Here is a 22,862-nt window from a genome sequence, read left to right on the forward strand (position 1 = left end):
TATATAGCAGCGCCTATAGATTTGGAGCCGACCTTCTGCGCCTAGTGTCCCAGGTGCCTCGAACAACCTCGCTCCACCCAACCTTGTGCCGGTCACGCAGCATCAACCGCCAGTCGCCATGCGATAGACCCAGGTCCTGATCCTCCTTGCACCACCGCGCACACCTTGCCTCGACCCGACTTGGCTCGCCATGTCGGCTCTCGATGCAGGTCCTAATGCCGCGGGGCCTTCAGATCCCCAGTCGAGAGCACAATCAGATGCACCCTCGACCTCTCAGAGAGAAGTGGCGCCAAGCGGCCTGTCCAGCAGCATGGATGTTTCGCCCGCCCCCGAGCCTGCGCTCGCCCTCGACACTCCCCAGTCCCAACCCATGACCGCCACCGCCTCGTCCTCTTCACAACCACCACCCGTGGAGAATGGCGATGGCTCCGGTGCTGGCCCTTACGGGACTCGCTCGAGAAATCGCACAGGCGCCTCCCGTCCCAACTATGCAGAAGATAAAGAGCTGGACTTAGATTTGGAACCCCCTCCCAAAGTCAGCCGTTCCAGCAAAAGGGTGTCGGCTGCAAATAGCGAACACCAATCCACGTCCTCGGGATTCGCGACCGTCAATCATTCCAATGCCGCACATCACATCGAGAATGCGCCGACTGCCCGTCCGTCGACACCTGCGCAAGCCAGCACTTCCACCTCCTCGAAGAAGAGAAAACAACCAGGCAGTCACCATACAGTTGGGGCAAACTCGAGCGCTGGGACGAATTCCCGATTAAAACAGCTGACGACTGTCCCCTTCAAGGGCTATGTCGAGACAAATATGATGAGTTTTTCAAAGTGCGGACGGAAACTCAACGACAAGAAACAATTGGTTGCAGACGATGGGACGACAGTAGGAGTTAACGGTATGTTTCTTTTCGATGTTAATGCGCGTTTTCCTGCAGCAGGCAATTGACCTACTTTCAGATCACGTCTACTTGGTTTGCGAGCCTCCTGGCGAACCTTACTATCTGGCGCGGATTATGGAATTCTTGTACGCCAAAGACGACCCTGATGGCCGCGTTGACGCCATGCGAGTTAATTGGTATTATCGGCCAAAGGACATCTTGCGGCGAGTTCAAGACACTCGCTTGGTCTTCGCCTCGATGCACTCTGATACATGTCCCCTGACCTCGCTCCGTGGCAAGTGCAACATCCATCATCTGTCGGAAATCTCCAATATGGACGAGTACCGAAGCAAGCCAGACTCCTTTTGGTTCGACAAACTCTATGACCGGTACATGCATCGGTACTACGAGGTCATTCCGACCCACAGAGTGGTCAATGTCCCCCAGCACGTGAAGACGGTACTTGACCAGAGGTGGAAGTTCGTCCTGGTAGAGGTCGGGCGAGGCCGTGAATTGACGAGCGAAAGCAAGAAGTGTACCAAGTGCGAACAATTCGCCAGCAATCATGATTCAGTAGACTGCGCTGTCTGCAAGAGGACATACCACATGCAATGCGTGAGGCCCCCTCTATTGAAGAAGCCCGCCCGAGGGTTTGCATGGGCCTGTGCGGCCTGCAGCCGTGCGCAGGAGCTGAAGAGGGATGCTCGTGACACGCCGGCTGGCTCGGAGGTTGCTCCTCTGGACGACGAGGACTTAATGGACGAGGATGACATGGACACGCAGCCGAAGGAGCAAGAGACCCGGGAGAGTAGTGCCGTGAGGGAGCCAGATCCACCTACTCCGGCGCAGGCTGCCCAAGCGAACCTATGGCCCTGGAGGTATCTAGGTGTTCACGCTCGGGCAGAAGATGCTCTAGACTACGATGACCGCATCTATCCACGTGCAAGTTCGAGGCTAGGCCCTCGCCACCAGGCTAACGTCAATGTGTGGCATGGTCGACCGGTGGAATTGGTGAAACCGGCCGAAATCAAGCGAAAATACTTGAAGAACTCCCATCACCAAAAGGGTGGGAAGCCAACCAAAGATACAGGCACCGATACGGACAAGGATCAACGTTTGAAGCGCCCAAAATGGGTCGTGGATGAGCCCGTAGGCTACATTCCTCGAGGACAGGACGAGCCCGTTGAGATTAAGGGCAAGAAGGAGCATACTGCACAACTGATCTTCAAGATGCCAGAACCATCACAACTTCCCCAGAGAGGTGGCGATGAGGCGGAAAAACCTGAAAATGCCGAAGAGCTGGTTGACGACTACATGCGAAGAGTCAGACCGATTGCGGACCAGTATAACTTACTAGACTCGTCTGTGGACTTTTTGACAAAGGCAATTGAGAAGTTGCAGGAGCACAACTACAATGTCGACAAAGCACTGGAGGCGATGAAAACGCTGTCTCTTCGGGGTGACCTGAAGCAACCCGACCTCAACCGAGAGGAGATCAAGCGCTTTGAGGAAGGGGTTGCGAAGTATGGGAGTGAGCTCCATCTTGTTTCGAAACATGTTGGCCCAAGCGTAAAGGAATGGCGAATTGTCCGTTTCTACTACATGTGGAAGAAGACCGAACGAGGGAAGCAGATATGGGGCAACTATGAGGGACGCCGTTCTAAAAAAGACTCCAAGCGCACCGATAAAGATGGAAATGCACCAAAGCTGTTGGACGATGTCGCGGATGACCAGGATGACTCGGCATTTGATGCGGAGAAGGCAGCTCAGAAGAAGCGTGGATTTGTGTGCAAGTTCTGCAGTACACATCACTCGCGGCAATGGCGACGTGCACCTGGGACCCCTCCTGGCACCTTGGTACCCAAGGATCAGGCTGCGAAAAACAGCAAAGACAAAAGCCAGTGGCTGACACTGGCCTTATGTGGAAGGTGCGCCTATCTCTGGCGCAAATACGCGGTTCAGTACGAGGACATTGAAGAGGTCTCCAGAAAGATTGCATCTTCAGGAAGCCGTGCAGCGAAGCGAAAGGTTGACGAAGAGCTCTTGCGACTGATTTTGGAAGCACACCAGATGTCAGGGGATCCCATTCCTCCACGGGCGGTGGACGAGGTTAACAAGGCCGGAATGGATGTGCCGCAAAACATCATCCAGCCGGATGAGCCACCGAAGAAGAAGGGTAAAGTCGACCGTGAAGCAGCTCACAAAACTGGAACTCCAGACGTTGTCCCTGAGAAGAAGAAGGCGCCTGAGAAGCCACAAGAACCGCCACCAATTGAGCCAGATCCGCCAAAAGTCAAAATCCATCCATGTGCTGTCTGTCGCGTTATTGATGTGCCTGGACAGGAACTGCTTAAATGTCGCGACTGCCGTCTCCATGTTCACGGATCCTGCTACGGGGTGGGACCCAAGACAAATACCAAGCCGTGGTTTTGTGATATGTGTCGTAATGATCACAACCTCCAAGTCTCGACCACGTACGAATGCGTGCTGTGTCCCGTTAAGTTCACGGCCCAGGAACTGATGGAGCCGTTAAAAACATCTCACAAGAGAAAGACGGACAGAGATCGCGAAAAAGAGCGGATTGAAAAAGAAATAATCCAAGAAGCCAGTCGCCGGTGGCGTATGGAGCAGGAAGCCGCCGGCCGACCTGTTAATCCTCGTGAGGCCCTCAAAAGAACCGCTTGGAACAACTGGATTCACATTACCTGCGCACTATGGACAAAGGAGATCAAATTCGGCAATTCCGAACTGTTGGATGACGCGGAAGGCGTAGGCTTCATCCCTCCGGAACGATTCGAGCAGCCTTGTAAGATCTGCAAACAAACCGGATACCCAACGGTGAAATGTCATCAGTCCAACTGCAACGCCTATTTCCATGTTGGCTGTGCTCATCAAGCAGATTACATTTTCGGCTTCGACGTGGCTCCCGTCAAGAGCAGCCGTCGCGACTCGGTGAGCGTGTTGAAGCTGCAGGGCGAAGCAGGTGTGGTCACCGCAGGAATTTGGTGTCCTACACATCTTCCACCGACCTACGTCCACAACATGCTTGAGCCAACTGAATCAGGCCTCAACGCGATGCAGCTGTTTGCCCGCACCTACAAACAGGTGGACAATTCGGTCACGGGCACCGTGAGGCGAGCTGCACAGTTTACTGCGAACCTACCCAGTCCGGCGCCTGCAGTTCAACACCAGGGCCGCAACTCTGCCGTCAACGGCACCAACGGCAACGCTGCCCACTCGGAGCGTACATTTTCCGCCAGCATCCGGTCCTCCCCAGCGGCAGAATCGCCATCTGCAACGGATAGCCACGTCCCATCAGGCTCGGCGCTGACAACAAGTGAGAAGGACGATACCAGCAGGAAGTGCTGCACTTGCCTTGTGGATGTCAGTCCTCGTTGGTGGCCTGTTCGTGGATCCGGAGGATGTTTAGCGGCTGCCAATGGGACGCACGGCGAACAGCACGTCCAGCCTGGCGCCGTCGATGGTCGTCGCGATGCAATCATGACCAATGGCATTGTTAAGCCGGAGCCGGCCGAGAACAACACTCTTGGAATGCTCGTTGACGGCGACAAGAAGGTAATGTTCCAATGCCACAAGTGCCACGTGCTGAAGCGAACACCGCCTTCATCGCCTTCTCAGGTTAAACCTCGTGAAAAGGTACCGTCGGAGCCAGTCGCAGAGCCATTTCCGTATCCTCCTCCAGAGCCTGCTGCTCCGGAAGCATTTCCGTACCAGCAACTTCCACCACCGCAGACAGGACTCCCTCCGATTAATCTGCCCTCGGTTGACGCTCCACAGCCGGCAGCCTCGCACTCTCATCCTCTTGTTCCCCCGGTTTCACATCTCCCACCATGGCCCAACCCTGGTCCAGCTGCTCCTCCCCAGTGGACGTCTCCGAGCGTACCGCCTGTACGCCACCCTTCCCCTCCGACTCTACCAGGACCTTACGGGCACCAGATCTATCGACCTGCTCCAACAGCACCGCCGCCCGAGTTCCAGTCCCCGTACACTAGATCATCACAGGCCTCACCGTATTCAACCGTTCCTCCACCCCCGCCACCACCTGCGCCTGTAGCGGGCCCGTTGCTTCATCGTTCTCCCCCAGCTTCTTATCCGCCGCCTTCTCATCATCATCACCATCCTCCGACGTCGACCGCCGCCCCGCAAACCGCTCGCCCACCATCACCTCCTCGGTATGCGCCTGATAGAGGTTCACTGTCATCATCCCACCTTGGTCTGGGACCGTCGAGTATACTGTCTAGGCCGTTCCCTTCTGAGCCAATTCGCCAATCGACTCTCGGTTCTCCTGTCAATGGCTACGCAGCGCCGCCTGCCTTGGGTGCCAGGAAATACGGTTCAGGACTTGCTCCGCAAACATCTTCACACCCTCCGCCTCCGGGCGCAGGCATGGTGAGACATTCTCCGTCGGCGCAATCCTTGGCTCAAATTGCTCAAACAGTATCCGACCCATCGGCACCACCACATTCGAGACAAACTAGCGTGGAGATGTCAGGAACACCACGGTTCGGAACACGAGCTATTCCTGAAAGCCCGCACCAGAGACCACCTACGCCAGCTGGTGGACCTGGAGTGCTCAGGGAAGAGAAAAGGGATGCGACAGGCGCAAGTGCTAGTCCGAGCCTGAAAAATTTGCTCAGTTAAGACGCGGATGAAGACCAGCATTGTCTGAAGAAAGGCACGTGAAACAGAGACGCAAGCGAAAGGGTACGGCATGAAAGCAACTGGAGTCCTGAACCAGAAGGGGTTTGGTGTCTGTGTTGGAGCTTCTTGTATGATGATATGACAGCGGGAGAGTGAACGGTATCGCTTGCATGCCGCAAGCGTCCGAATGCCTAAGAGAAAGGGTAGTGGTGTCTGCCGCTGTAGGGACCGACCCAGTCCTTCAAGATAGATGATGACTGGCAACTCGATCGAAATGACGAGCGTCAAAATAATACCTGCCGAAACCGAGCTTCGGAAGTCTTGTCATATTAGTACTAGACCTTTGCTTTATTCCTTTTCCTTTAATAATGCGAAGGATTTCTCACAATCTTCTAATCAATCGGACTATTAATTGCCCAATAGTAGTAGTATATCAGACTAATACTCCTTGGGCTGCAGGCCACCACAACAGGTACTTTGCTCTTGAAACAACAAAAGAGGCCTTTGTTGTTTGTTTGTTTGTTTGTTTATTCATTTGATTCTTTTTTCGGTGGTTCTTTTATCACCTTTTACCACATACTGCACTTTACTACTGTTGGCCATACTGCAAAAACGATGCACTGCAGAATGCAAAAATATAAGACGGGACAAGCAAAGTAATACCAATACTACAGCGGCCCCCGAAATGCAAAACTGATCGCATGCCGCTGGTCTGGCCACACTGGCGGACTCAGCTGGACATTTGGTGTGCCCTCTCTATCACCATCACAATACGTCACATCACGGCGACGCTCCAGTTCAGCCCGGCTCAGTTCAGTCCATTCTAGCTCCGCCCACAAGAGGTCAACTTGAACCTCTTTTGGCCGTGATGTTATGTTATCCATTCTAATCGCTCGGCCCGCCGACCCAGTTCAAGACAGCGCCTAGAATGACGACACCTAGACCCCAAACCCCAGCATACCCGACTGCACCAGGAACTTCGACGCCCGCAACGCCGCCGACAAGCTGGACGACAGACTCGGTGACGACCAGGACAGCCAACAGGGTGGTGCGGGCGATAAGCGCTTTCTGGCGGGCAGTATACCAGCCCCAAGCGTTGTAAGAGACATGTTGCAGAAACGAGGCGGTGGCCGGGTCGAAGACCTCGGATGGCGGCACGGGCACGTTACCAGCTGCCGTTGACGGGGCGAACAGAAATTCCATCAACGCCACGCCGGCAGGCAACAGAGTGAGGAGCAGAGTAGGGAATCCAGACGGGCCACGATGCGCAGGCTCCATGGTGACCAGCCCGACGAAGTGGACGACCAGCCATTCGGGGAGAAAGGTCGCGAACGAGGCTTGCAAGAGAACTGCGAAGACAGAAGTCGCCAGCACAGAGATTGCGATCGCCGTGAACGGATCCGTCAGGATCGGCCGGTTGCGCAGACTTCCTTTTGGTGCGGATCCCGGCTTGTGGCCGGGCGAAAGAGGCCGCAGGAAGTAGTATGGGATGCCGTTGCCGAGGACGTGAGACGCCGTGGTCGCCGCCAGTGTCAGCGGGCTGATCTGGTAGAATAGCCCCAAGAGGATGCTTTGCGGGGTATATAGCAGTAGTTCGATGCTGGCCACATCATATGCTGGAAAAGTGTAACGATGTTAGCTTTGCTTTGTCCAAGTCTCGAAAATCAGGGGTAGGGGGTGTTGGCTTGTTTCTGAAGTAGTAGAGAGACGTGATCAAAGAGAGAGTACACCGTACCATCGAAATTTCGAACCCAGTATAGAGCCAGCTTCACGATTTTCCACCCCAACAACCCCACCACAGCCGCCGTGTCCGGCCGTCGTGACACCAATGCCAAATCGCCGGGTATCACATACGCCGTCGCAGTGTGGAAGACTCCTTCCAAAAGCGCGCTGAGCACCAGTGTGAGGGTGAATTTGCCTGCTTCTGCGGCCTTGCGGGTGGTTTTCTTGCTGGGCAGAAGCTCTGATGGCGAGGGGATCTCCACGACGGGCTTCTGCGCATCCTGCTGCTGTTGCTGTGGGAGGGTTGTCTGTTGCGATATAAGTGGTTTGCGCGCCGTCAAGGGGGAGGATGTCGATGAGCCAGGTGTCGCGGGGGGAAGCATTGCGCCATTGAGCGTGGTATCTGCGCCGCTGGTGTCGCCGACACTGGAGCCAATGCTGGCTGATTTCGTATGTCTGCTTCGCGGAGGCATTGTACCGTTTGCAATGCTGCTGCGAGTGCTTAGGTTGGAGAGAAGACTGAGATTATGGTCGGTCTGGTCGGGCGAGGAGTGTTGAGCGCCGCGTGGGTTCTGCGAATGTCGTCCAGTGTTCCGATTAAGCGCTTCTCCGTCGTGTCAACAGGCTCGAATCGACGTCGGAGGCGTCTCGGAGGAAGAGTTGGGTGGCGAGAGAGAGCGGAAAACAGTTTTGTGAAGACAGTCGCGTGTGGGAGGATGAAGAGGAAATGAAATGCTGTGGCTGGCAAGCAACTGGAGCATTGATTGAATTGACAGAGAGACATCTGCACGAGCCTGTTCGCGATCGTGACGTGATTGGCCCGAGTGTGCATCCAGGCGCTACGTCACGACAGCACGTGATGCAAGCATGCCGGTTCGGGAATTGTTTAGTCTGACATGTTGGGCGCGCGCTTTATAGCAGTTCAACAGTACCTGGTCTTTCAGTCAGACGAGTAGGGTTAAGGCTCATACAACAACACGTCCACCTGGAACTTAGGACTTGAGACTTCTTGGGAAGCATCGAGTTCAAGTTCAAGTTGTGCACGATGGGGAGACGTATCGTGCTTCATCATGAGGAGTCTGCATACGTTACGCTCACTGGTGGCCACTGGTGGCTTGCCCTGTTGGACCTGACAGCTTCAGACAAAACAAACAATGCGCGCTGAGCGTACCCAGAGCTTGATTGTCATCAACTATACCCCTACTGGATGCAGAGAGACTGTGTTCAGTAAAAGCTCTTTGAGCAGGATGAGCTTCAGTTTCCTGCCGTGGAAGAATAGTACAAAGATGCTCCTTTCGCACATCCATAGCTCCCTAGGCCATGTCTTCGCTCACAAAGACGCCTTTGACTCCAGTGGAGAAGCACCGACAATGCTGTCCGGTGGTGTGGAAACCATTGTATCTTTATCAGATCCATAAAGCGCTTTACTGCGACTCGGATATCTGCGAAAACTAGACAGTTCTAGTCCCCCAAGAACAATGACGGTTTTGTCTAGCATTCTCTCCAGGCTGATGGGCCCCATACAATGCCATTGTTCAGGTCAATTCGGCTCTTTGTCATCCTCGAGTTGATATGATCTCGAAGGCAGCGGCACCGGCAGCATTCCCTCTGCATCTCCTTCCAAAACACTAACCAGTCATGGCGCTAATCAACAAGCGAAGGCAATCTGGAGATGAATTTGACAATGCACCCTCAGGTAAGCGCCGGTGCGATAGCTTGGCTGGTCCAACACTTCTGACATATCCTACCAACACCACTAATTCAAAGCACCCACGCATGCCTCTGTACGCCAAGCCGCAACTTGATTTCCAGAGCATTTTTGCTTGTGTCGCACCATTTCGAGATGCTCTCCGGCTGGCCGGCGGTCTCACAGCTTATGAGTATGGCCGACTCAGGATGACTTGCCGGACGGTGGCTGAAGAATGGAAACCGTACCCTTATGAACCCCTCCAACCCGATAGCAAAGACCCGTATTTCGCAGGCATAAGGCCAGTGCAATGCCAGGAGATTGGCTGTTTCCGGGACTCCAGCACTGTCCCGGTCCGCCGGTGTTACGGTAAGTACCACCCCATGGCAGGTGTCTTCTGCGGCTGCAACAAGTTCATCTGCGGTGAGTGCGTCTGGAAGGCCCAGCAGGAGTATGTTCACCGCAAGACCCAGGAAACTGAGATGCATTATTGCCGTCCATGCAGTCGGAGAATCAAGGGGAACAATCCAAACGGCCTTCCACAATGTGACTGTTCGTTCAACCGTGACGAGAACACTCTTCATCAGGACTATACTGACTGGCAGTGTATGAGCTGCAGGGCCGCATTTTACCGCTTTTTCGAGAGAAAAGCTCGTGAGAACCTCAAGCAACTCGAGGAATCTGAATGTGTGCTTCCCCGCAGCTGGGAGATTGATCCGAATGGCCCAGGTTTGGAGCGATGGATTTCGAAACCCGGGCAGAACAGAAACAACTGCCCTGACTGCGGTAAGTGGTACCGTCGATTGATGGAGACCTACGGGAACGGAGAACGGATCAACCATTTCCTCCCTCCCTCAATGCTGCGGCGATGCATGGTGTGTCTGGGACAACGAACTGTCGAACAACGAAGCGTCGATTAACGAAGCTGACAGGTGATTCAAGAGGAGTGGGGTTAAGCGTGATTGGTGTGAGCAAAAGCAAAACGGTAGGTCAATAGAGGTCGATTCAATCGTCGCTGTCGTCGGCTGATTTGTCTGGTTGTACTCTCATTTCGACGGTGCCAGTTTCTCGTCCTTTGGGATCTCTCATAGTAAACGAGTACTTCCCTCTTTGTTCTCCTTTCTGTTCGAACCACAAGTCCTTGAATGTCAGCTCTTTCGTTCTGTTGATACTCTCGATCGCCGAAATGCGATCCAAAGTGGCCTCCAGGTAGTCATCAAAACCTTCTTCGGCGCAAATCTCCTTGAAGGCGTGCATCATAGGTATACTGTCAGCGCGAACCATGGCATTGCTGTCAATGGTGAATATATTGTCATGATCGTAGCTTTGGATGAAATCAGCTCTGGTCATGATTTGGCGAGCCCTGTAAAGAGGGATTTGGGGAAGAATGTGGCCCTTCTCCTCGTCATAGCTGGTTTCCATGTCTTTATCCATGTCAACCAGTGCTTTGGCGAGCACCATGGCCGCACTTGCATATTTCTGTTGATCCATCACATCATCGTCCATTTCTTCCCCGAGGATACCACATCTGTTCAAGAACCAGGTCTTTTCAGATTCCTTGATCTGATGGCACATCCTGAGCATGTCGGAGCTCTTAGCCACCCGGCTCAGGAAATTCAACCTTCCGCCAACCATATCATAGACTTGTTTCAAGATTTCCGGATCTCGTTTCTGTTCAGGGAAGTATTTCGCTCTATATCGGTCCAAAGCCGCAATGGCGCGCTCCTTGTTCAGGTCCAATACGGGAATGACCTCCATCCTCGTTGCATAGCGTTTTAAGCGTTCATAGACCCAGTAGTCGTCGGAATTGAATATCATCGTGATCAAGTTGGCTGCAGCCCATTGTTCGGCACGCTGTTGCATCAACTCGATCAAGTCATTGCCGTCCTCGTCATCGCGAATCAGGTGAGCGCAATTTATGATGAGAACAAGGGGCCCTTTCCGAGCGGTCTGTTTTTGGTTCTTGTCGCGATGAGCCAAAGCAACCTTTTCCAGCTTGTTGAATGCCCGCTCGATGTCAAGTAGAGCCGTTGTGTCCCGCGGTCCACGGATGGAGAACAGCGAGCCAATGTAGTCTTCATGGAACTCATAATTCAAGGCCTTACCCAGTCGAATCCGGAAAATTTCCAGGTCAGCATGGGCTTCGAACATGGAGACTCCTTCGCCGTCGATCTTTCGCATGGCCTCAAGAATCATGGATGATTTGCCTGTCCCCTTCTCGCCCACGAGAAGATAATATCTACCTTTGGACTCCCCCTTGATAATGCCGTCAATCTTGGCCTGCTCCGGGCGTGCTATCCAATTATCAGGGTCGTCGGCGGCCTCGTCGGTGGCATGAACGTGCGGTCCGGGAGGCGACGCCAGATCCAGCATAGGATCTCCAGGGGCGAAGGCCTTTTCAATTTTGCGCAGGACCAACGCTTTGTAGTAGAGATGGTACGAGTAGCCTGCCAGACCGAGAACGGCTATCGAAGCGAACGTTGTCGCGGCCGTTTCAAAAACCTTGAAGAAGGTCGACCTGGAGTCCCCGCCGGATTTCGAGTTGTTCGACGAGTCATCTTCGTCTTGGTCGGGGCCAGGCATTGTGTTCGTTGAGCCTACTTGTGATGAACCATAACGCGTAGGCCGACCAGCTGTTTTGACCCGACCTCTCAGCAGCGCCGGACCAACTCGGGCCCTAGCTATCATCCATCCCTTCATGGCTCTCATAATTGCGCGCATGCGCATGCTCTAGAAAGCTTTCGAAGACGAACGGAGTGGTACTAGTAATAGCAGATGTCACGGAATTGGGATCGGGAAAGGGCGACGCCGTAGCTGCTTATCCCCCCCCTGTACCGACCGTCCACGAAATATAACTGGCTGAGAGTTCAACCAAACAATGGAATAATATACAAACAATGGCTGAATGCCTCAAAAGCAGCGACAAGCTCAAGACATAAACCTAGTATGGAGCTAGCGAAAGCGACAATATGTGTGCTGATACATGCTGGAAAAGGACATAACAGAGCTGCCGGCGCGTTGTTGCGAGTGAGCTCGATCGAAAGAGCCACGCGCTGGCGACGCCCTGCCCAGAGATAAATTAAATGTTCCATATTATTACTGCCTAGATTGCTAGGTACAGTAGGTCCCAAAGTGCCCGTTGCACCTGGCAGCTAGTGCCAGGTGCTGAGTTGCCGGCGCTGCTGATCCCCAGAGCTGCAGTGGGTGTTGACCCTCCTCGATCTCGTTATATGCTTGAGATATAAGAAGCTATAGATCATGGCCTTCTGCTGCAGTATGGCATTTCTGGATGTTGCGGCGTGTTGCTCGGCGTGGAATGGAAAGACTTGCCGGTGGTTGATGACGGGCGTGTCGTGTGCTGTGCGAGGAATTTCCGGGGCTCTCTCCGGCTATGGCGGGAATGGATTTTGAGGACGAGCGACCTATAGCGCAGAGGCTCCAAGCTCCTTAGGGACCTGGGGCTGCGTAAAGTGCCCCCTGGCCGTGAAACCCGGACGGCTCTCGGGGCACTCTTCGCCAGTCCGCAGCAATAACCGCAGCTATAGAAGCCGCGCCGTGAAATTTTCTTGCTGCTCGCTCTAGTTCCCGCTCACGCTTCCTGCCTTCCGGCTGGCCAATCACCAGTGCGCGATCGGGCTTAGCAAGGCTCTAAACGTGCTCCAACTGCTAACTAAACTCGGCCTGATGCTCCAACTCCAGAAAAATAATCCATCCACACTGCGCTGCACTATTGCTGTTTATGAGTCCATCCGTCCTCTCTTCCAATATCCATACCATCCTCAAAATTTCCCGTTGCTCTCTTCTTCGACACTGTACATTAATCCATCGTCCTCGTCGGTTTCTGTATAGTATTGCTTCGTCGCTCCTTTCGCCTCTCACTTGACGCTGCATTTTGCCTCTTAATCGCCGCTTTGTCCAGCATTGTATTCACCCACTGCAAGGTTTCCTAATGGCGGACTCCAATGGTGACGTCCACAAAGCTCAAGGTTCGCCCTTTGAACATGCACCGTGCCGCGCATTATCTAACGCTGGTGGACAGATGTATCAGATACTTCAGCGGATAAGGCGTCATCTTCAGTTCCGGTGAACGGTGAAAACGGCCACTCGTCCAAAAATGCGCACTCGCACGACCACGAACATACCCATGGCGACGACGCCAACGCCGGAGGGCTGTTCCAGGTGACCGTGAAGCTGCCACATAAGCCATACAAGCAGTCGATCATGGTCACATACCAAGAACAAGTTCAGGATGTGCGCCAGTCCATCGTCGAGACCCCCGATACCTTTCAATATACCTGCTTCCATCTCGAGCACAACGGCCAGCGGGTCAATGACTTCGTGGAGCTTTCCGAAGTCAAGGACCTGAAGCCGGATGATGAGTTGGTGCTTGTTGAAGATCCCTACACCGAGAAAGAGGCAAGATTACATGTTGTTCGCATAAGGGAGCTTATCGGGGCCGCTGGCGACCGGTCCGATTTGCTCCACGGTATTAATGCTGGCTTGTCACTGCACGACGACAAGTTTGGCTCAGCTCAAGCTCCGGCAGACAAGTCAGATGGCAACCCTTTGGCTGGATACGATGTTGATGGTCGCCCGTCTATGGAGGCTATTTTGCCGTCGCATCAGGACTCATTGCCCAAGACGATCAAGTCTCTCTCAGTGTCGCAGTGGAACCCTCCTCCATATCACTTGCGTCAGCGAGGCCACTTGCTCTACTTGCAGCTTACCACCAACGAAGGCGAGCAGCACCAGATTACCGCCACTGTGTCTGGCTTCTACGTCAATAAATCCTCTAGCAACAAATTCGATCCATTTCCGAGGCCGGCGCCAAAGAACTACCGTGCACACTCTTTGCTAACTCTGATATCTTTGGTGTCACCGTCGTTCAACGAGACCTTTGTCGAACTTCAGAAGATGAACGGTCGGAAGGATCTGCTCACCACGTTTCCCTTCCAGAATGCGATTCCCGCAAACCCGTGGTTGGTGCCGTCTTCGCACGCCCAAGGAACTCAACATCAGGCGGACCCCACGAGATCACAGGAAGCGTATCTGATTGGTGGAGCCGATGGCGCGGAAAACCTTCGGGATTGGAACGAGGAGTTCCAGACCACCCGGGAGCTTCCTCGAGAGACTCTGCAAGATCGCGTCTTCCGCGAACGCTTGACGTCGAAGCTATTTGCCGATTACAATGATGCTGCCGCCAGAGGTGCGGTCCTTGTTGCCAGAGGAGAGGTTGCTCCTTTAAATCCTACCGAAGGCCGGGATGCTCAGATCTTCATCTACAACAACATATTCTACTCCTTCGGTGCCGATGGCGTTCAAACCTTTGCCAGTGAGGGAGGTGATGAGGCTGCCCGAGTTGCGGTAGGTAAGGATGTTGCCGGGGTTAAGGCTGTGAATCAGTTGGACATCAATGGCCTCTTCACTCCTGGCACGGTCGTGGTCGACTACCTCGGCAAGCGAATCGTCGGTCAAAGCATTGTGCCGGGCATCTTCAAGCAGCGAGAACCTGGCGAGCACCAAATTGACTATGGTGGTGTCGAGGGCAGGGATATCGTGACGGAGAATGAAGCGTTCGTGCCCGTTTTCGAGAAGTTATCGAAATCCCTACATGTTAAGAAGCATGCCGTGTGGGATAAGGAAGGCAAGCGACACGATCTCGAAGGCAGTGTCGAGACGAAGGGACTGTTGGGCACCGACGGCCGGAAATACGTTCTCGATCTTTATCGCATCACTCCTCTCGATGTAGCCTGGTCAGAAGAAGTCGAAGCCGATGCCATTGGCGACAAATATCCCCACCGGATGTCTGTGTTGCGATTGGAGTTAGTCGAGGCTTATTGGCGCCTGAAGATGCAAGAATATGTCCGCGCGGAAGTGGAGAAGCGTCGCTCCAAGCAGACTAACGGTCATGCCGAGACACAAGGTCAAGTGGAAGCAGCCCAGTCCAACGGCGACAACGCCGAAGGTGAAAAGAAGGACGAACAGGCTACTACAGAAAATTCGGAAGAGTCTAAGAAAGATTCACCCGCTTCTGAACAGGAACGTGTGGATATTTCGAACTTCAATTTTGCCCTGAATCCAGATGTCTGCAGTGGACAGGTGCCTCAGACAGATGATGAAAAACAAGAATATGCCGAGGATGAAAAGGAAGTCCGAGCAGTCTGCGAATTCTTGAGGAGCAAGGTGATTCCTGAGTTGATCACGGACCTCCATGATGGAGATGTTGGTTTCCCCATGGATGGACCGTCCCTCTGCCAGCTTATGCACAAGCGAGGTATCAACATCAGATACCTGGGGAGACTCGCCAAAGCTGCCGAGGAGAAAGGTCATCGTCTTGAGGCATTCTCCACTGTTGTACAGCAGGAAATGGTTGCTAGGGCTTTCAAGCACATTCTCAATGGCTATTTGCGCCATTTGCCAGCGGTCTTTGCCGGTGCTTGTATCTCCCATCTTCTTAACTGCTTGCTTGGAGTCGAGCAGAACTTCAACCCGCGGGCCGAGATTGACGAAGAACTGAGGGCTCTGTATCCCGAAGGAGATTTCTCGTTTGAAAAGGTCAACCCAACCAAACTGCAAGAAGAGGTCGAGAAACAGGTCAAGATCAGATATCGCCACGAACTGAAGCCCAACTGGCTGGCATCAATCCGCCCACTGCCATTTCTCCGTGAGATCTGCTTGAAGCTTGGTCTCCAGTTGGCGGCTCGGGAATACACTTTCAGCAAAGGAGTTCACTTGAGTCTCGACTCATCCCCTGCTAGAAGCAGCAGTGACACCCATTCCACTAACGGTGCGCAGCCAGAGGAGGGTAGCAAGAAGAAGAAAAAGAAGGGCGGTGAACAAGTTCAAGCCAGTTCTGCTGTTGCGAAACCTTCTACCACCTTCACTGCGGATGACATCCTCAACATCGCTCCTCTCGTGAAGGATGCCGCTCCAAGGAGTGCTTTGGCCGAGGAAGCACTGGAAGCCGGCAAGATTTCGCTGGCTCAAGGTCAGAAGCAGCTGGGCCAGGAGTTGGTGCTGGAATCTCTGTCGCTGCACGAGCAGATCTACGGAATTCTCCATCCGGAAGTGGCAAAGATGTATCATTCCTTGTCGACCATTTATTACCAGACGGATGAGAAGGAGGCTGCCGTCGAGCTGGCCCGCAAGGCTGTCATCGTGACTGAACGCACTCTCGGAGTTGACTCGCATGAATCTATCCTCGCGTACCTCAACCTGTCGCTCTTTGAGCACCACGTCGGTAACACCCGGCAGGCGTTGAAGTACGTCCGACATGCCCTGGATGTCTGGAAGATTATCTTCGGCCCCAATCATCCCGACTCAATTACGACCATGAACAATGCCGCGGTCATGCTCCAGTCATTGAAGGAGTACTCAGAGTCTCGTCGGTGGTTTGAAGCCTGCTACACAGTGTGCGAAGGTCTTTTTGGACGACAATCTGTCAATGCCGCCACTATCTTGTTCCAACTGGCGCAGGCTTTGGCATTGGATGGTGACTCCAAGGGCGCAGTCAACAAAATGCGCGACGCTTACAATATCTTCTTGGCGGAACTGGGCCCGAATGACCGCAACACCAAGGAAGCCGAGAGCTGGCTGGAACAGTTGACTCAAAACGCGGTTTCGTTGGCGAAACAAGCGAAGTTACTACAGAGCCGACGGTTTGGCATTCGACATCTTCCTCGGATGGGTGCCGGCACAAGGCTTCAACCTCAGAGCGCGAGCACAGCAGCTCCCAATTCCAGCACCAAACCTTCGGCAGTCGAACCAAATGTCCGGACTGGCACCGGCCATGTGTCAATGGATTCCCGAAGCATTGACGAGTTGTTGAGGTATATCGAAGGCAACGACGCCGGGAGCAGCAGCCGCTCCAAGCAGCAGCAGAAGAAGCCTCTCAACCCTAAAGCTAGAGGTTCAAGGAAGTCGGCAAACGCATAATCAGCAATTGCGTAACCGTTCAAATTTGTGAGGAGACATTACAGCATGGGAAAGCGATTTCAACAAGCTAAAGGAGGGCATGAGATCAACGCCACCTACGTTCTTGATTATAGCTCCGACACACAATCAAAGCATGGCCAGCGGACATAACAGCTACCGAACATGGAATTTCTGGATTGCTGGCTGGCAGTATGTTATTGCAGGTAGCAGGCGTTCTGCCAGTTACCAAATGTACAATATAAACAAAAGGGGAAGTGAAGGGGAAGTGCCAAATACAGCGGCATGCATTGGAGGTCTCCCAACAAAGGGGTTTCTCGCGGCGTTCAAGGAACTTTGACTTCCTGGAGGTGGCTACTTTTTTTGTTGTTATCAGAGATGGACGATATGGTTGAGACCTCTGCAGTGGCCCCTGGTCTCAAAGGGTCTCTCTGCCCGCCTCGAGCTCCGGCTTGCGACATGCGGCGACGAACTGCATGAAGCGTACAGGAAACCAAAACCATAGAGCAAAATGTGCAAAAAGCTTCTCGACTCCGTGTTGCCTGCCATATGATTTATACATATATCCTTACCTTGGGATCATAGTTTGGCCTTGTCGGCTTGCAGTGCTCTGTAACTGCGAAGAGTGGTAGAGGTACTAGGTACGAAGGTAGTCGGCCAACATGGAGTCCGCTCTCCAAGGCTGGCTCCGGATCAACATGTAATTGGTCAGATGCCGTGCTTACACATCTGATACCGCCACTTCAGAGTGCGGCAGCCTCGAGCTCTGGTTTGTCAGCTCCCTACTCGTATCTCTCGGAATCGCAACCACTGCATTGTTCTTGGCTTGGACCCCTCCCTTCATTTCAAGTTCATGTAGTCTGATGTTGGCCATGAACTGAAAGGCCAGTCCCATCAGTGAGTCTGTCAGTTCAATCTCTTCCTCTTATTTGTCTCCGTCTGCTCTTGTCGATCTAATCCCATCGCCGCCCCCCAAAGCCCGAGACGTACAGACACCTGCAAGTGGGGCGGGTACTTATCTACCTACAGTACATAACTACCTACCTGTGTCTCGACCAGGCTTACCTGTACCGTACTGGACTTACTGATCACTGAGCACCAAGAGCAAAAAGAGCACACATCATAGCACATCACATCTCTTCCGTGGCCATAACCCACAGGACGAACAATACGCCGTGCCTACATCACAAGGTATCTGCAGCAGACAAGATCCGGCTCCTGTCCCGCTCGTCGCTCAGGGGCCAACAGTCGAAAGCGCACGGAAGTGAAGGAAAGGGAACCCAAAGTCCTCGTACAAACCCACCGGATCTCATTCCTTACAGTATCTTCGACTCTACTAGACTCGACTACCACAACAAAGCAAGTCTGAACGTACAGCCCGTTTCCGCCACGGCCTGTATTGTACCTACAGTACTCGACTTTTCCTTGTCGTTTACTCTATCCACCTGAGACATCATCAGTGCCCCATTTTTTTGACTTTTGTCTTCAATATTTCTCGACACATATATTGTCCCCCGACCAGAAAGAAACATGCCTCAATCGAAGCTGCAGCGGCGACCAATCACGCCCAGCACGACCTACACGCTCGCGCACACTGCTCAATGCAAACTCAAACTGGCGGCCAACAGACCCGACCGGAATCTCCGGTTCGTTCTAGGCCATGCTTTCACCCTTGACAATCTGATGCTGCGCATCGTCGAGATCGAGAATCAGAGTGCCAAATCGGCATTTCGGGAAGGAAACAAATCACCATCTTCGTCTTCACCTCCGGGCAGGAACGTCAGTAATCACTATGACTGCTCCGCCACCAAAGCCGATGAGGCAGAGAGGTATAAGGACAGGGCTGATGTTGGATCTGATCTCGACGCGGCACCACCACCATACGATTATTCCGCTTCCAGCACAAAAGAGAGGACATCGCGAAATGCCACCACGTCCACCCACAGCCAGAGCCACAGCAGCAGTCGTAGAATAAGTTTCCGCGACAACAATGCTAGGCCATCAAGTACTAGTACTGCGGGAGTTGGATCAAACAACAATAAACCCACTAGTGACCGTGGCCGTACCAACAAACCCAGCTCAAGTCCAAATCCGTTTCGACGAAACCGGTCACCTCCCCCTTCTCATCCAGCAGCAGGATCAGAAGCAATATCCTCCTCCGCCGCAGCCATCGAACACGAAGTTTTCAACAATGACAAAAACGACGCTTCCGAATCAACTCCCAGTACCACCTCGTCAGACGACTACGACGACCCAGAGAGCATCATCCACGAGTTCGAGGGTGTCTCGCTCCAAGAAGAAGCTACCTCTGGAATTGGAGCGGGCGACGACTCCGATGTTGGTGCTACTGCTGATGCTGCTGAGGTATTATCGCCCAGACGCAGCCACCGAGAGAACCAGAACCAGCGCGACTCATCGGTGAACTGGGACGCCGAAGACGAGGCTTTGGAATTGGCAGACGACGAACTCACGCTCGATTCGACCACTGCGGATGAAGATGCCGATTCGAGATTGAGCGCGGTGACCAACAACACGGATGTGGATGCGGAAGCAGACGCCGACGTGGATCGCGACGTGGGTGTTCTTGCAGCAGACGATGAGGAAAATGATGAAGATGACTCTGGACTGGCGCTCCGCCGCTTTGACTCGGCGTCAACGCAGCCACCGAGGGGGAGGTCGCCGCCTCCAGAGTCGACGTCGTTGGAGTCTTTGTCATCATCTTCTGCTTCTTCTGCTTCGTCGTCGTCGCCTCTTTCCGTTCGTGGCAAAGAACAGAAAACAAGAGCAGGGCCAGGAGGAGAGGAGGAAGAGGAGGAAGACGATGATGACGACGACGACGACCTTTACATTGGTGGCAATAAGCAGTCGAAATTACAAGCCGGACCGCAAGGAGGAAAGAAAGACCCAGAAGGAGACCCTTCTATTCGTCCCGAGGAGCTGGATCTAGAGGCTGAGAAGGAAGGAGATGCATACGAAGAAAACGACGAAACCGAGAACGAACCAATAACCCCGCCCCAACTGCCTGCGGATGTCGATATCAAAGAAATCGTACAGGGTGACAAGGACCTTGAGCTGACGAGCCTCTATGAGTCCGTCAGACGGTGTCGGTGTCATGGACACCAGGATAGCGTGGGAGGTCCGCCCGCTGGGGTCTGGGATGTGCCGATGGAAAAGACGGGCGGGAAGAGGTTGGCTGTTGTGGCTTTGGCGAGTGCTGCTTAACATCGGATGCTGGGACATCAAAGCCGAATTAGTCTTATTGCATATAGCTAGGAATATTGGGATATCGGTATTTCAAACAAGAATGTCGAATCTGCAGCTACGTAATAATGTCATCTACGCAGCGGATCCATGCTCATGCCTATGCCCTTGCCCATCGTCTTCATAGGCGGTGTTCGTCATCACTCTCAGCATCATCATCTTCTCCTTCGTCCTCATCCTCCTCCTCTTCATCTGCATCGTCCGCATCATCACCCCTTTCAAAAGGGTCAAATTCATCAGCATCCACATCCAACGCACCCCATTCCTCCCATTCGTCTAACAACATTGCAGGCAGTGCAAGCACTATGCTCTTATAACAATCCTGGGCGTGAAGGATTATCTGGCTCGCTTCCACGTACGCATTTCGAAACACCCTCCACAGAGCAACGTCTAGCACAGGATGCGGGAAGTATGGATCGTTTCCGGTCACTGCGACCAGGTATCTTTCGAGCAGCGTGAATGGTTGCATTTTTTCGATGTCGAACTTGGAAGCTTTGTCATAATCCAGCATCCATAATTGTACTTCCCTTTGCGTGAGATCATCCATGGTTGACACTGGTGGTTCCTGAGAAGTGTGATCTGAAAATACCGTTCCAAAAGCCTTGGTTGTCGAGCTGCCAATCACAAATTCAGTATCTTGAGCATCAATTCCTGCCTTCCAGTGTAGTACTGCAAGGCCCATGGCCATCTCTTCTGCCAACGCATCAATGTCGATTCCAATCTCCTTAGCTTGATCTAGGTAGAGAGGAAAATTGCGTAGTGTGTCTGTTCGGTCGTATAGATGGTTGCTTGGATTGTTCTTGCCAAAGTAGACGCGTACGAGGCAGTCTCGATTGTCCGGGTAGTTCAGCACGTAGCGCTGAGTCTGTTCGTCGTCGACGAAAAAGCGTCGAACGAGCGCTTCACGGGTACGTGTAGGTACCGGCAAGATATGGTCGAGGTGAAAAGTTGCTGCTCTCTTCCGATCCGGCCGCGGAAACCGTGTCATGTGTGATCGCCAAAATGCATCAGCTTTGGGTCCGTTGAAATAGCGCGCCATTGGCACAAGCGGTAAACGACGCTCGGGGAAGGCGTGTTCGAGCAATCCAAGAGACATGAGATAACTGTTGGCGGCACAATTCGTCAAATTGAAGTCGTTCCACATGGCAACCGTGTTTGCACCTTTCTTGATGGCGTATCCGGTCCCTGGGATTTCGAAAACACTACCACAGCTACCTCGTCCAATGTCTCTCAGCGGAGCGTCATCATCAATGGCTCCGAATCTGGCAGGATTCATCGATCTTGCGGAGCTGTCAAACGCAGAGTCCACCGTGCATAATGACAATGTGTGTTGCAAGATGGCTTTGGCTGTTTCTTGGTCGAGCAGATCGGCCCCAACCCCTGATTGTGCAGGCCCCTCGGGAGGCGTAGTCGATGTAGTCAGCTCTGGGATTCCCTTGAATTGGGCCATAATTGGAGGCTGCGGGCTGTCTTGGAAGAGAAGAACGTGTGAAAAGGATCAAAATGAACCGTGCTTTATAAAAGAATACCTTGGTAGGCAAACTGGTATGGGCATTTCTGAGTCATGCCAGAGAGCCAAAAAGGTCAGTTTGCGCAGATACTTTCCAGAACAGTGCGGTTCAACCAAGGACTCGCATGTAAAGTTAGGAAGGCTCGTCCCGACCTGAAAGGTCATCTTCTGGTGCGTCAGGACCTCAGGCTTTCTACCAGCCAACAGGGCTGTGGTGGGAGACACTGCCCACACTGCAGCTGTAACCCAACAAGTCGTCCTTGTTGGGTTGGATCACATATGAAAGGTGTTTAAACCATTGCGACAAGGAAGTTCCAGGCTGAAGGCACCATCACTGACTTCAGAGCCACTACACATGATAAATAGAGGAACACTTCAAACAAGCAGCTCATCTGGTGGTGGTGGTTGTACTAGTACAAGTAGCCAGGTAATGATTTGCACTAGCAGCAAAGCGGCAAGATCGGGTTTTGACGGGTTTCTGCAGATCTGCCAACCAGCATCAAGTTGTGACGGGTTGGCTGCAGATCCTCTTCACGGCTGGCTTCAAACCTGAAGGGTGCAGCTGTCTTGCGCTTCACCACTATACTGCGAGTAAAAGCCCACAGGTACAGATGGTGGATCGGATTTACTTGTCGAGGAGCAGCGAAGCTTACGCTGGTTCTAATCCACTGCAGTGTTGTACAGTATGATAATGAACTGTACAACTTACCGCAAGTAGGTACTAGTACTACATACTACATGGCGGCCCAGGTTAAAAAGCCTGAGGTGAATAGAACGTCATACTTCTGGTCGGGTCATGAAACGCCGACTCGAGGCTCCAGGCGAGAGCTGCGGGTCTTGTTTGGCATCTCGGGGGGCAACGGGCACCCATCTTATTACCCCCAGCTTAGGCGGGACCATTATAATTGGCGCATTCTCTGCTGGCGAAGTGCAGGCGGCCGGGGTGATGGGCGCACTCATTAAAATAAAGGGGACACCCATTGTTGTTTGGGCTCGAAAGGCTACCCGAGGCCTTGCCAATTTACAATGTTGTACAGTATTATCATAAGGAAGCGGTCGTTTACCCACTACCTAATTACTGACGGGCTCCGTAAACAAGGTGTTCGAGCTGTTGCCGGCGACAATCCCTGCGAAAGTACAGTACTTGCAACGCCCGTGCGCCACCCGCCATTAGTACCTGGCCGCAGACTATTGATCCCATTTTTCA

General features: G+C 53.1%; 6 protein-coding genes across 6 annotated transcripts; 3 read left to right on the plus strand and 3 right to left on the minus strand.

Moving 5' to 3' along the window:
* Positions 1 to 190: 190 nt before the first annotated feature.
* Positions 191 to 5,543, plus strand: HMPREF1120_02807 (bromodomain and PHD finger-containing protein 3; the record flags this gene model as incomplete). The annotated part of the gene is made up of 2 exons (XM_009156853.1): positions 191 to 899; positions 961 to 5,543. 2 exons carry the CDS (start codon positions 191 to 193, stop codon positions 5,541 to 5,543), a joined length of 5,292 nt encoding a protein of 1,763 aa, XP_009155101.1.
* Positions 5,544 to 5,892: 349 nt separating this feature from the next.
* Positions 5,893 to 8,124, minus strand: HMPREF1120_02808 (uncharacterized protein). Its single transcript, XM_009156854.1, has 2 exons — positions 7,279 to 8,124; positions 5,893 to 7,159 (listed from the first exon to the last, which is right to left on the minus strand). The coding sequence occupies exons 1-2, from the start codon at positions 7,736 to 7,738 to the stop codon at positions 6,429 to 6,431; spliced, it is 1,191 nt and encodes a 396-aa protein (XP_009155102.1). The 5' UTR covers positions 7,739 to 8,124; the 3' UTR covers positions 5,893 to 6,428.
* An 18-nt stretch (positions 8,125 to 8,142) lies between these two features.
* Positions 8,143 to 12,440, minus strand: HMPREF1120_02809 (uncharacterized protein). The gene has a single exon (XM_009156855.1). The coding sequence runs from the start codon at positions 11,677 to 11,679 to the stop codon at positions 9,958 to 9,960; it is 1,722 nt and encodes a 573-aa protein (XP_009155103.1). The 5' UTR covers positions 11,680 to 12,440; the 3' UTR covers positions 8,143 to 9,957.
* Positions 12,441 to 12,901: 461 nt separating this feature from the next.
* HMPREF1120_02810 (protein TIF31) lies at positions 12,902 to 16,887 on the plus strand (the record flags this gene model as incomplete). The annotated part of the gene is made up of 2 exons (XM_009156856.1): positions 12,902 to 12,938; positions 12,992 to 16,887. 2 exons carry the CDS (start codon positions 12,902 to 12,904, stop codon positions 16,885 to 16,887), a joined length of 3,933 nt encoding a protein of 1,310 aa, XP_009155104.1.
* Positions 16,888 to 18,414: 1,527 nt separating this feature from the next.
* On the plus strand, positions 18,415 to 20,106 carry HMPREF1120_02811 (uncharacterized protein; the record flags this gene model as incomplete). Its single annotated transcript, XM_009156857.1, has 1 exon — positions 18,415 to 20,106. One exon carries the CDS (start codon positions 18,415 to 18,417, stop codon positions 20,104 to 20,106), a length of 1,692 nt encoding a protein of 563 aa, XP_009155105.1.
* On the minus strand, positions 20,041 to 22,338 carry HMPREF1120_02812 (uncharacterized protein). The gene has a single exon (XM_009156858.1). It carries the CDS (start codon positions 21,593 to 21,595, stop codon positions 20,267 to 20,269), a length of 1,329 nt encoding a protein of 442 aa, XP_009155106.1. The 5' UTR covers positions 21,596 to 22,338; the 3' UTR covers positions 20,041 to 20,266.
* Positions 22,339 to 22,862: the final 524 nt, after the last annotated feature.

The sequence above is a fragment of the Exophiala dermatitidis genome (genome assembly GCF_000230625.1).
Source record: "Exophiala dermatitidis NIH/UT8656 unplaced genomic scaffold supercont1.2, whole genome shotgun sequence".
Classification (NCBI taxonomy): Eukaryota; Fungi; Ascomycota; class Eurotiomycetes; order Chaetothyriales; family Herpotrichiellaceae; genus Exophiala; species Exophiala dermatitidis.

Coding starts and splice junctions, on each gene's coding strand:
- HMPREF1120_02812 (XM_009156858.1), bottom strand. CDS start 21,595: ATGGCCCAATTCAAGGGAATCCCAGAGCTGACTACATCGACTACGCCT.
- HMPREF1120_02808 (XM_009156854.1), bottom strand. CDS start 7,738: ATGCCTCCGCGAAGCAGACATACGAAATCAGCCAGCATTGGCTCCAGT. Junction 7,160..7,278: donor CTGGGTTCGAAATTTCGATG/GTACGGTGTACT, acceptor ACACTTTTCCAG/CATATGATGTGGCCAGCATC.
- HMPREF1120_02809 (XM_009156855.1), bottom strand. CDS start 11,679: ATGCGCATGCGCGCAATTATGAGAGCCATGAAGGGATGGATGATAGCT.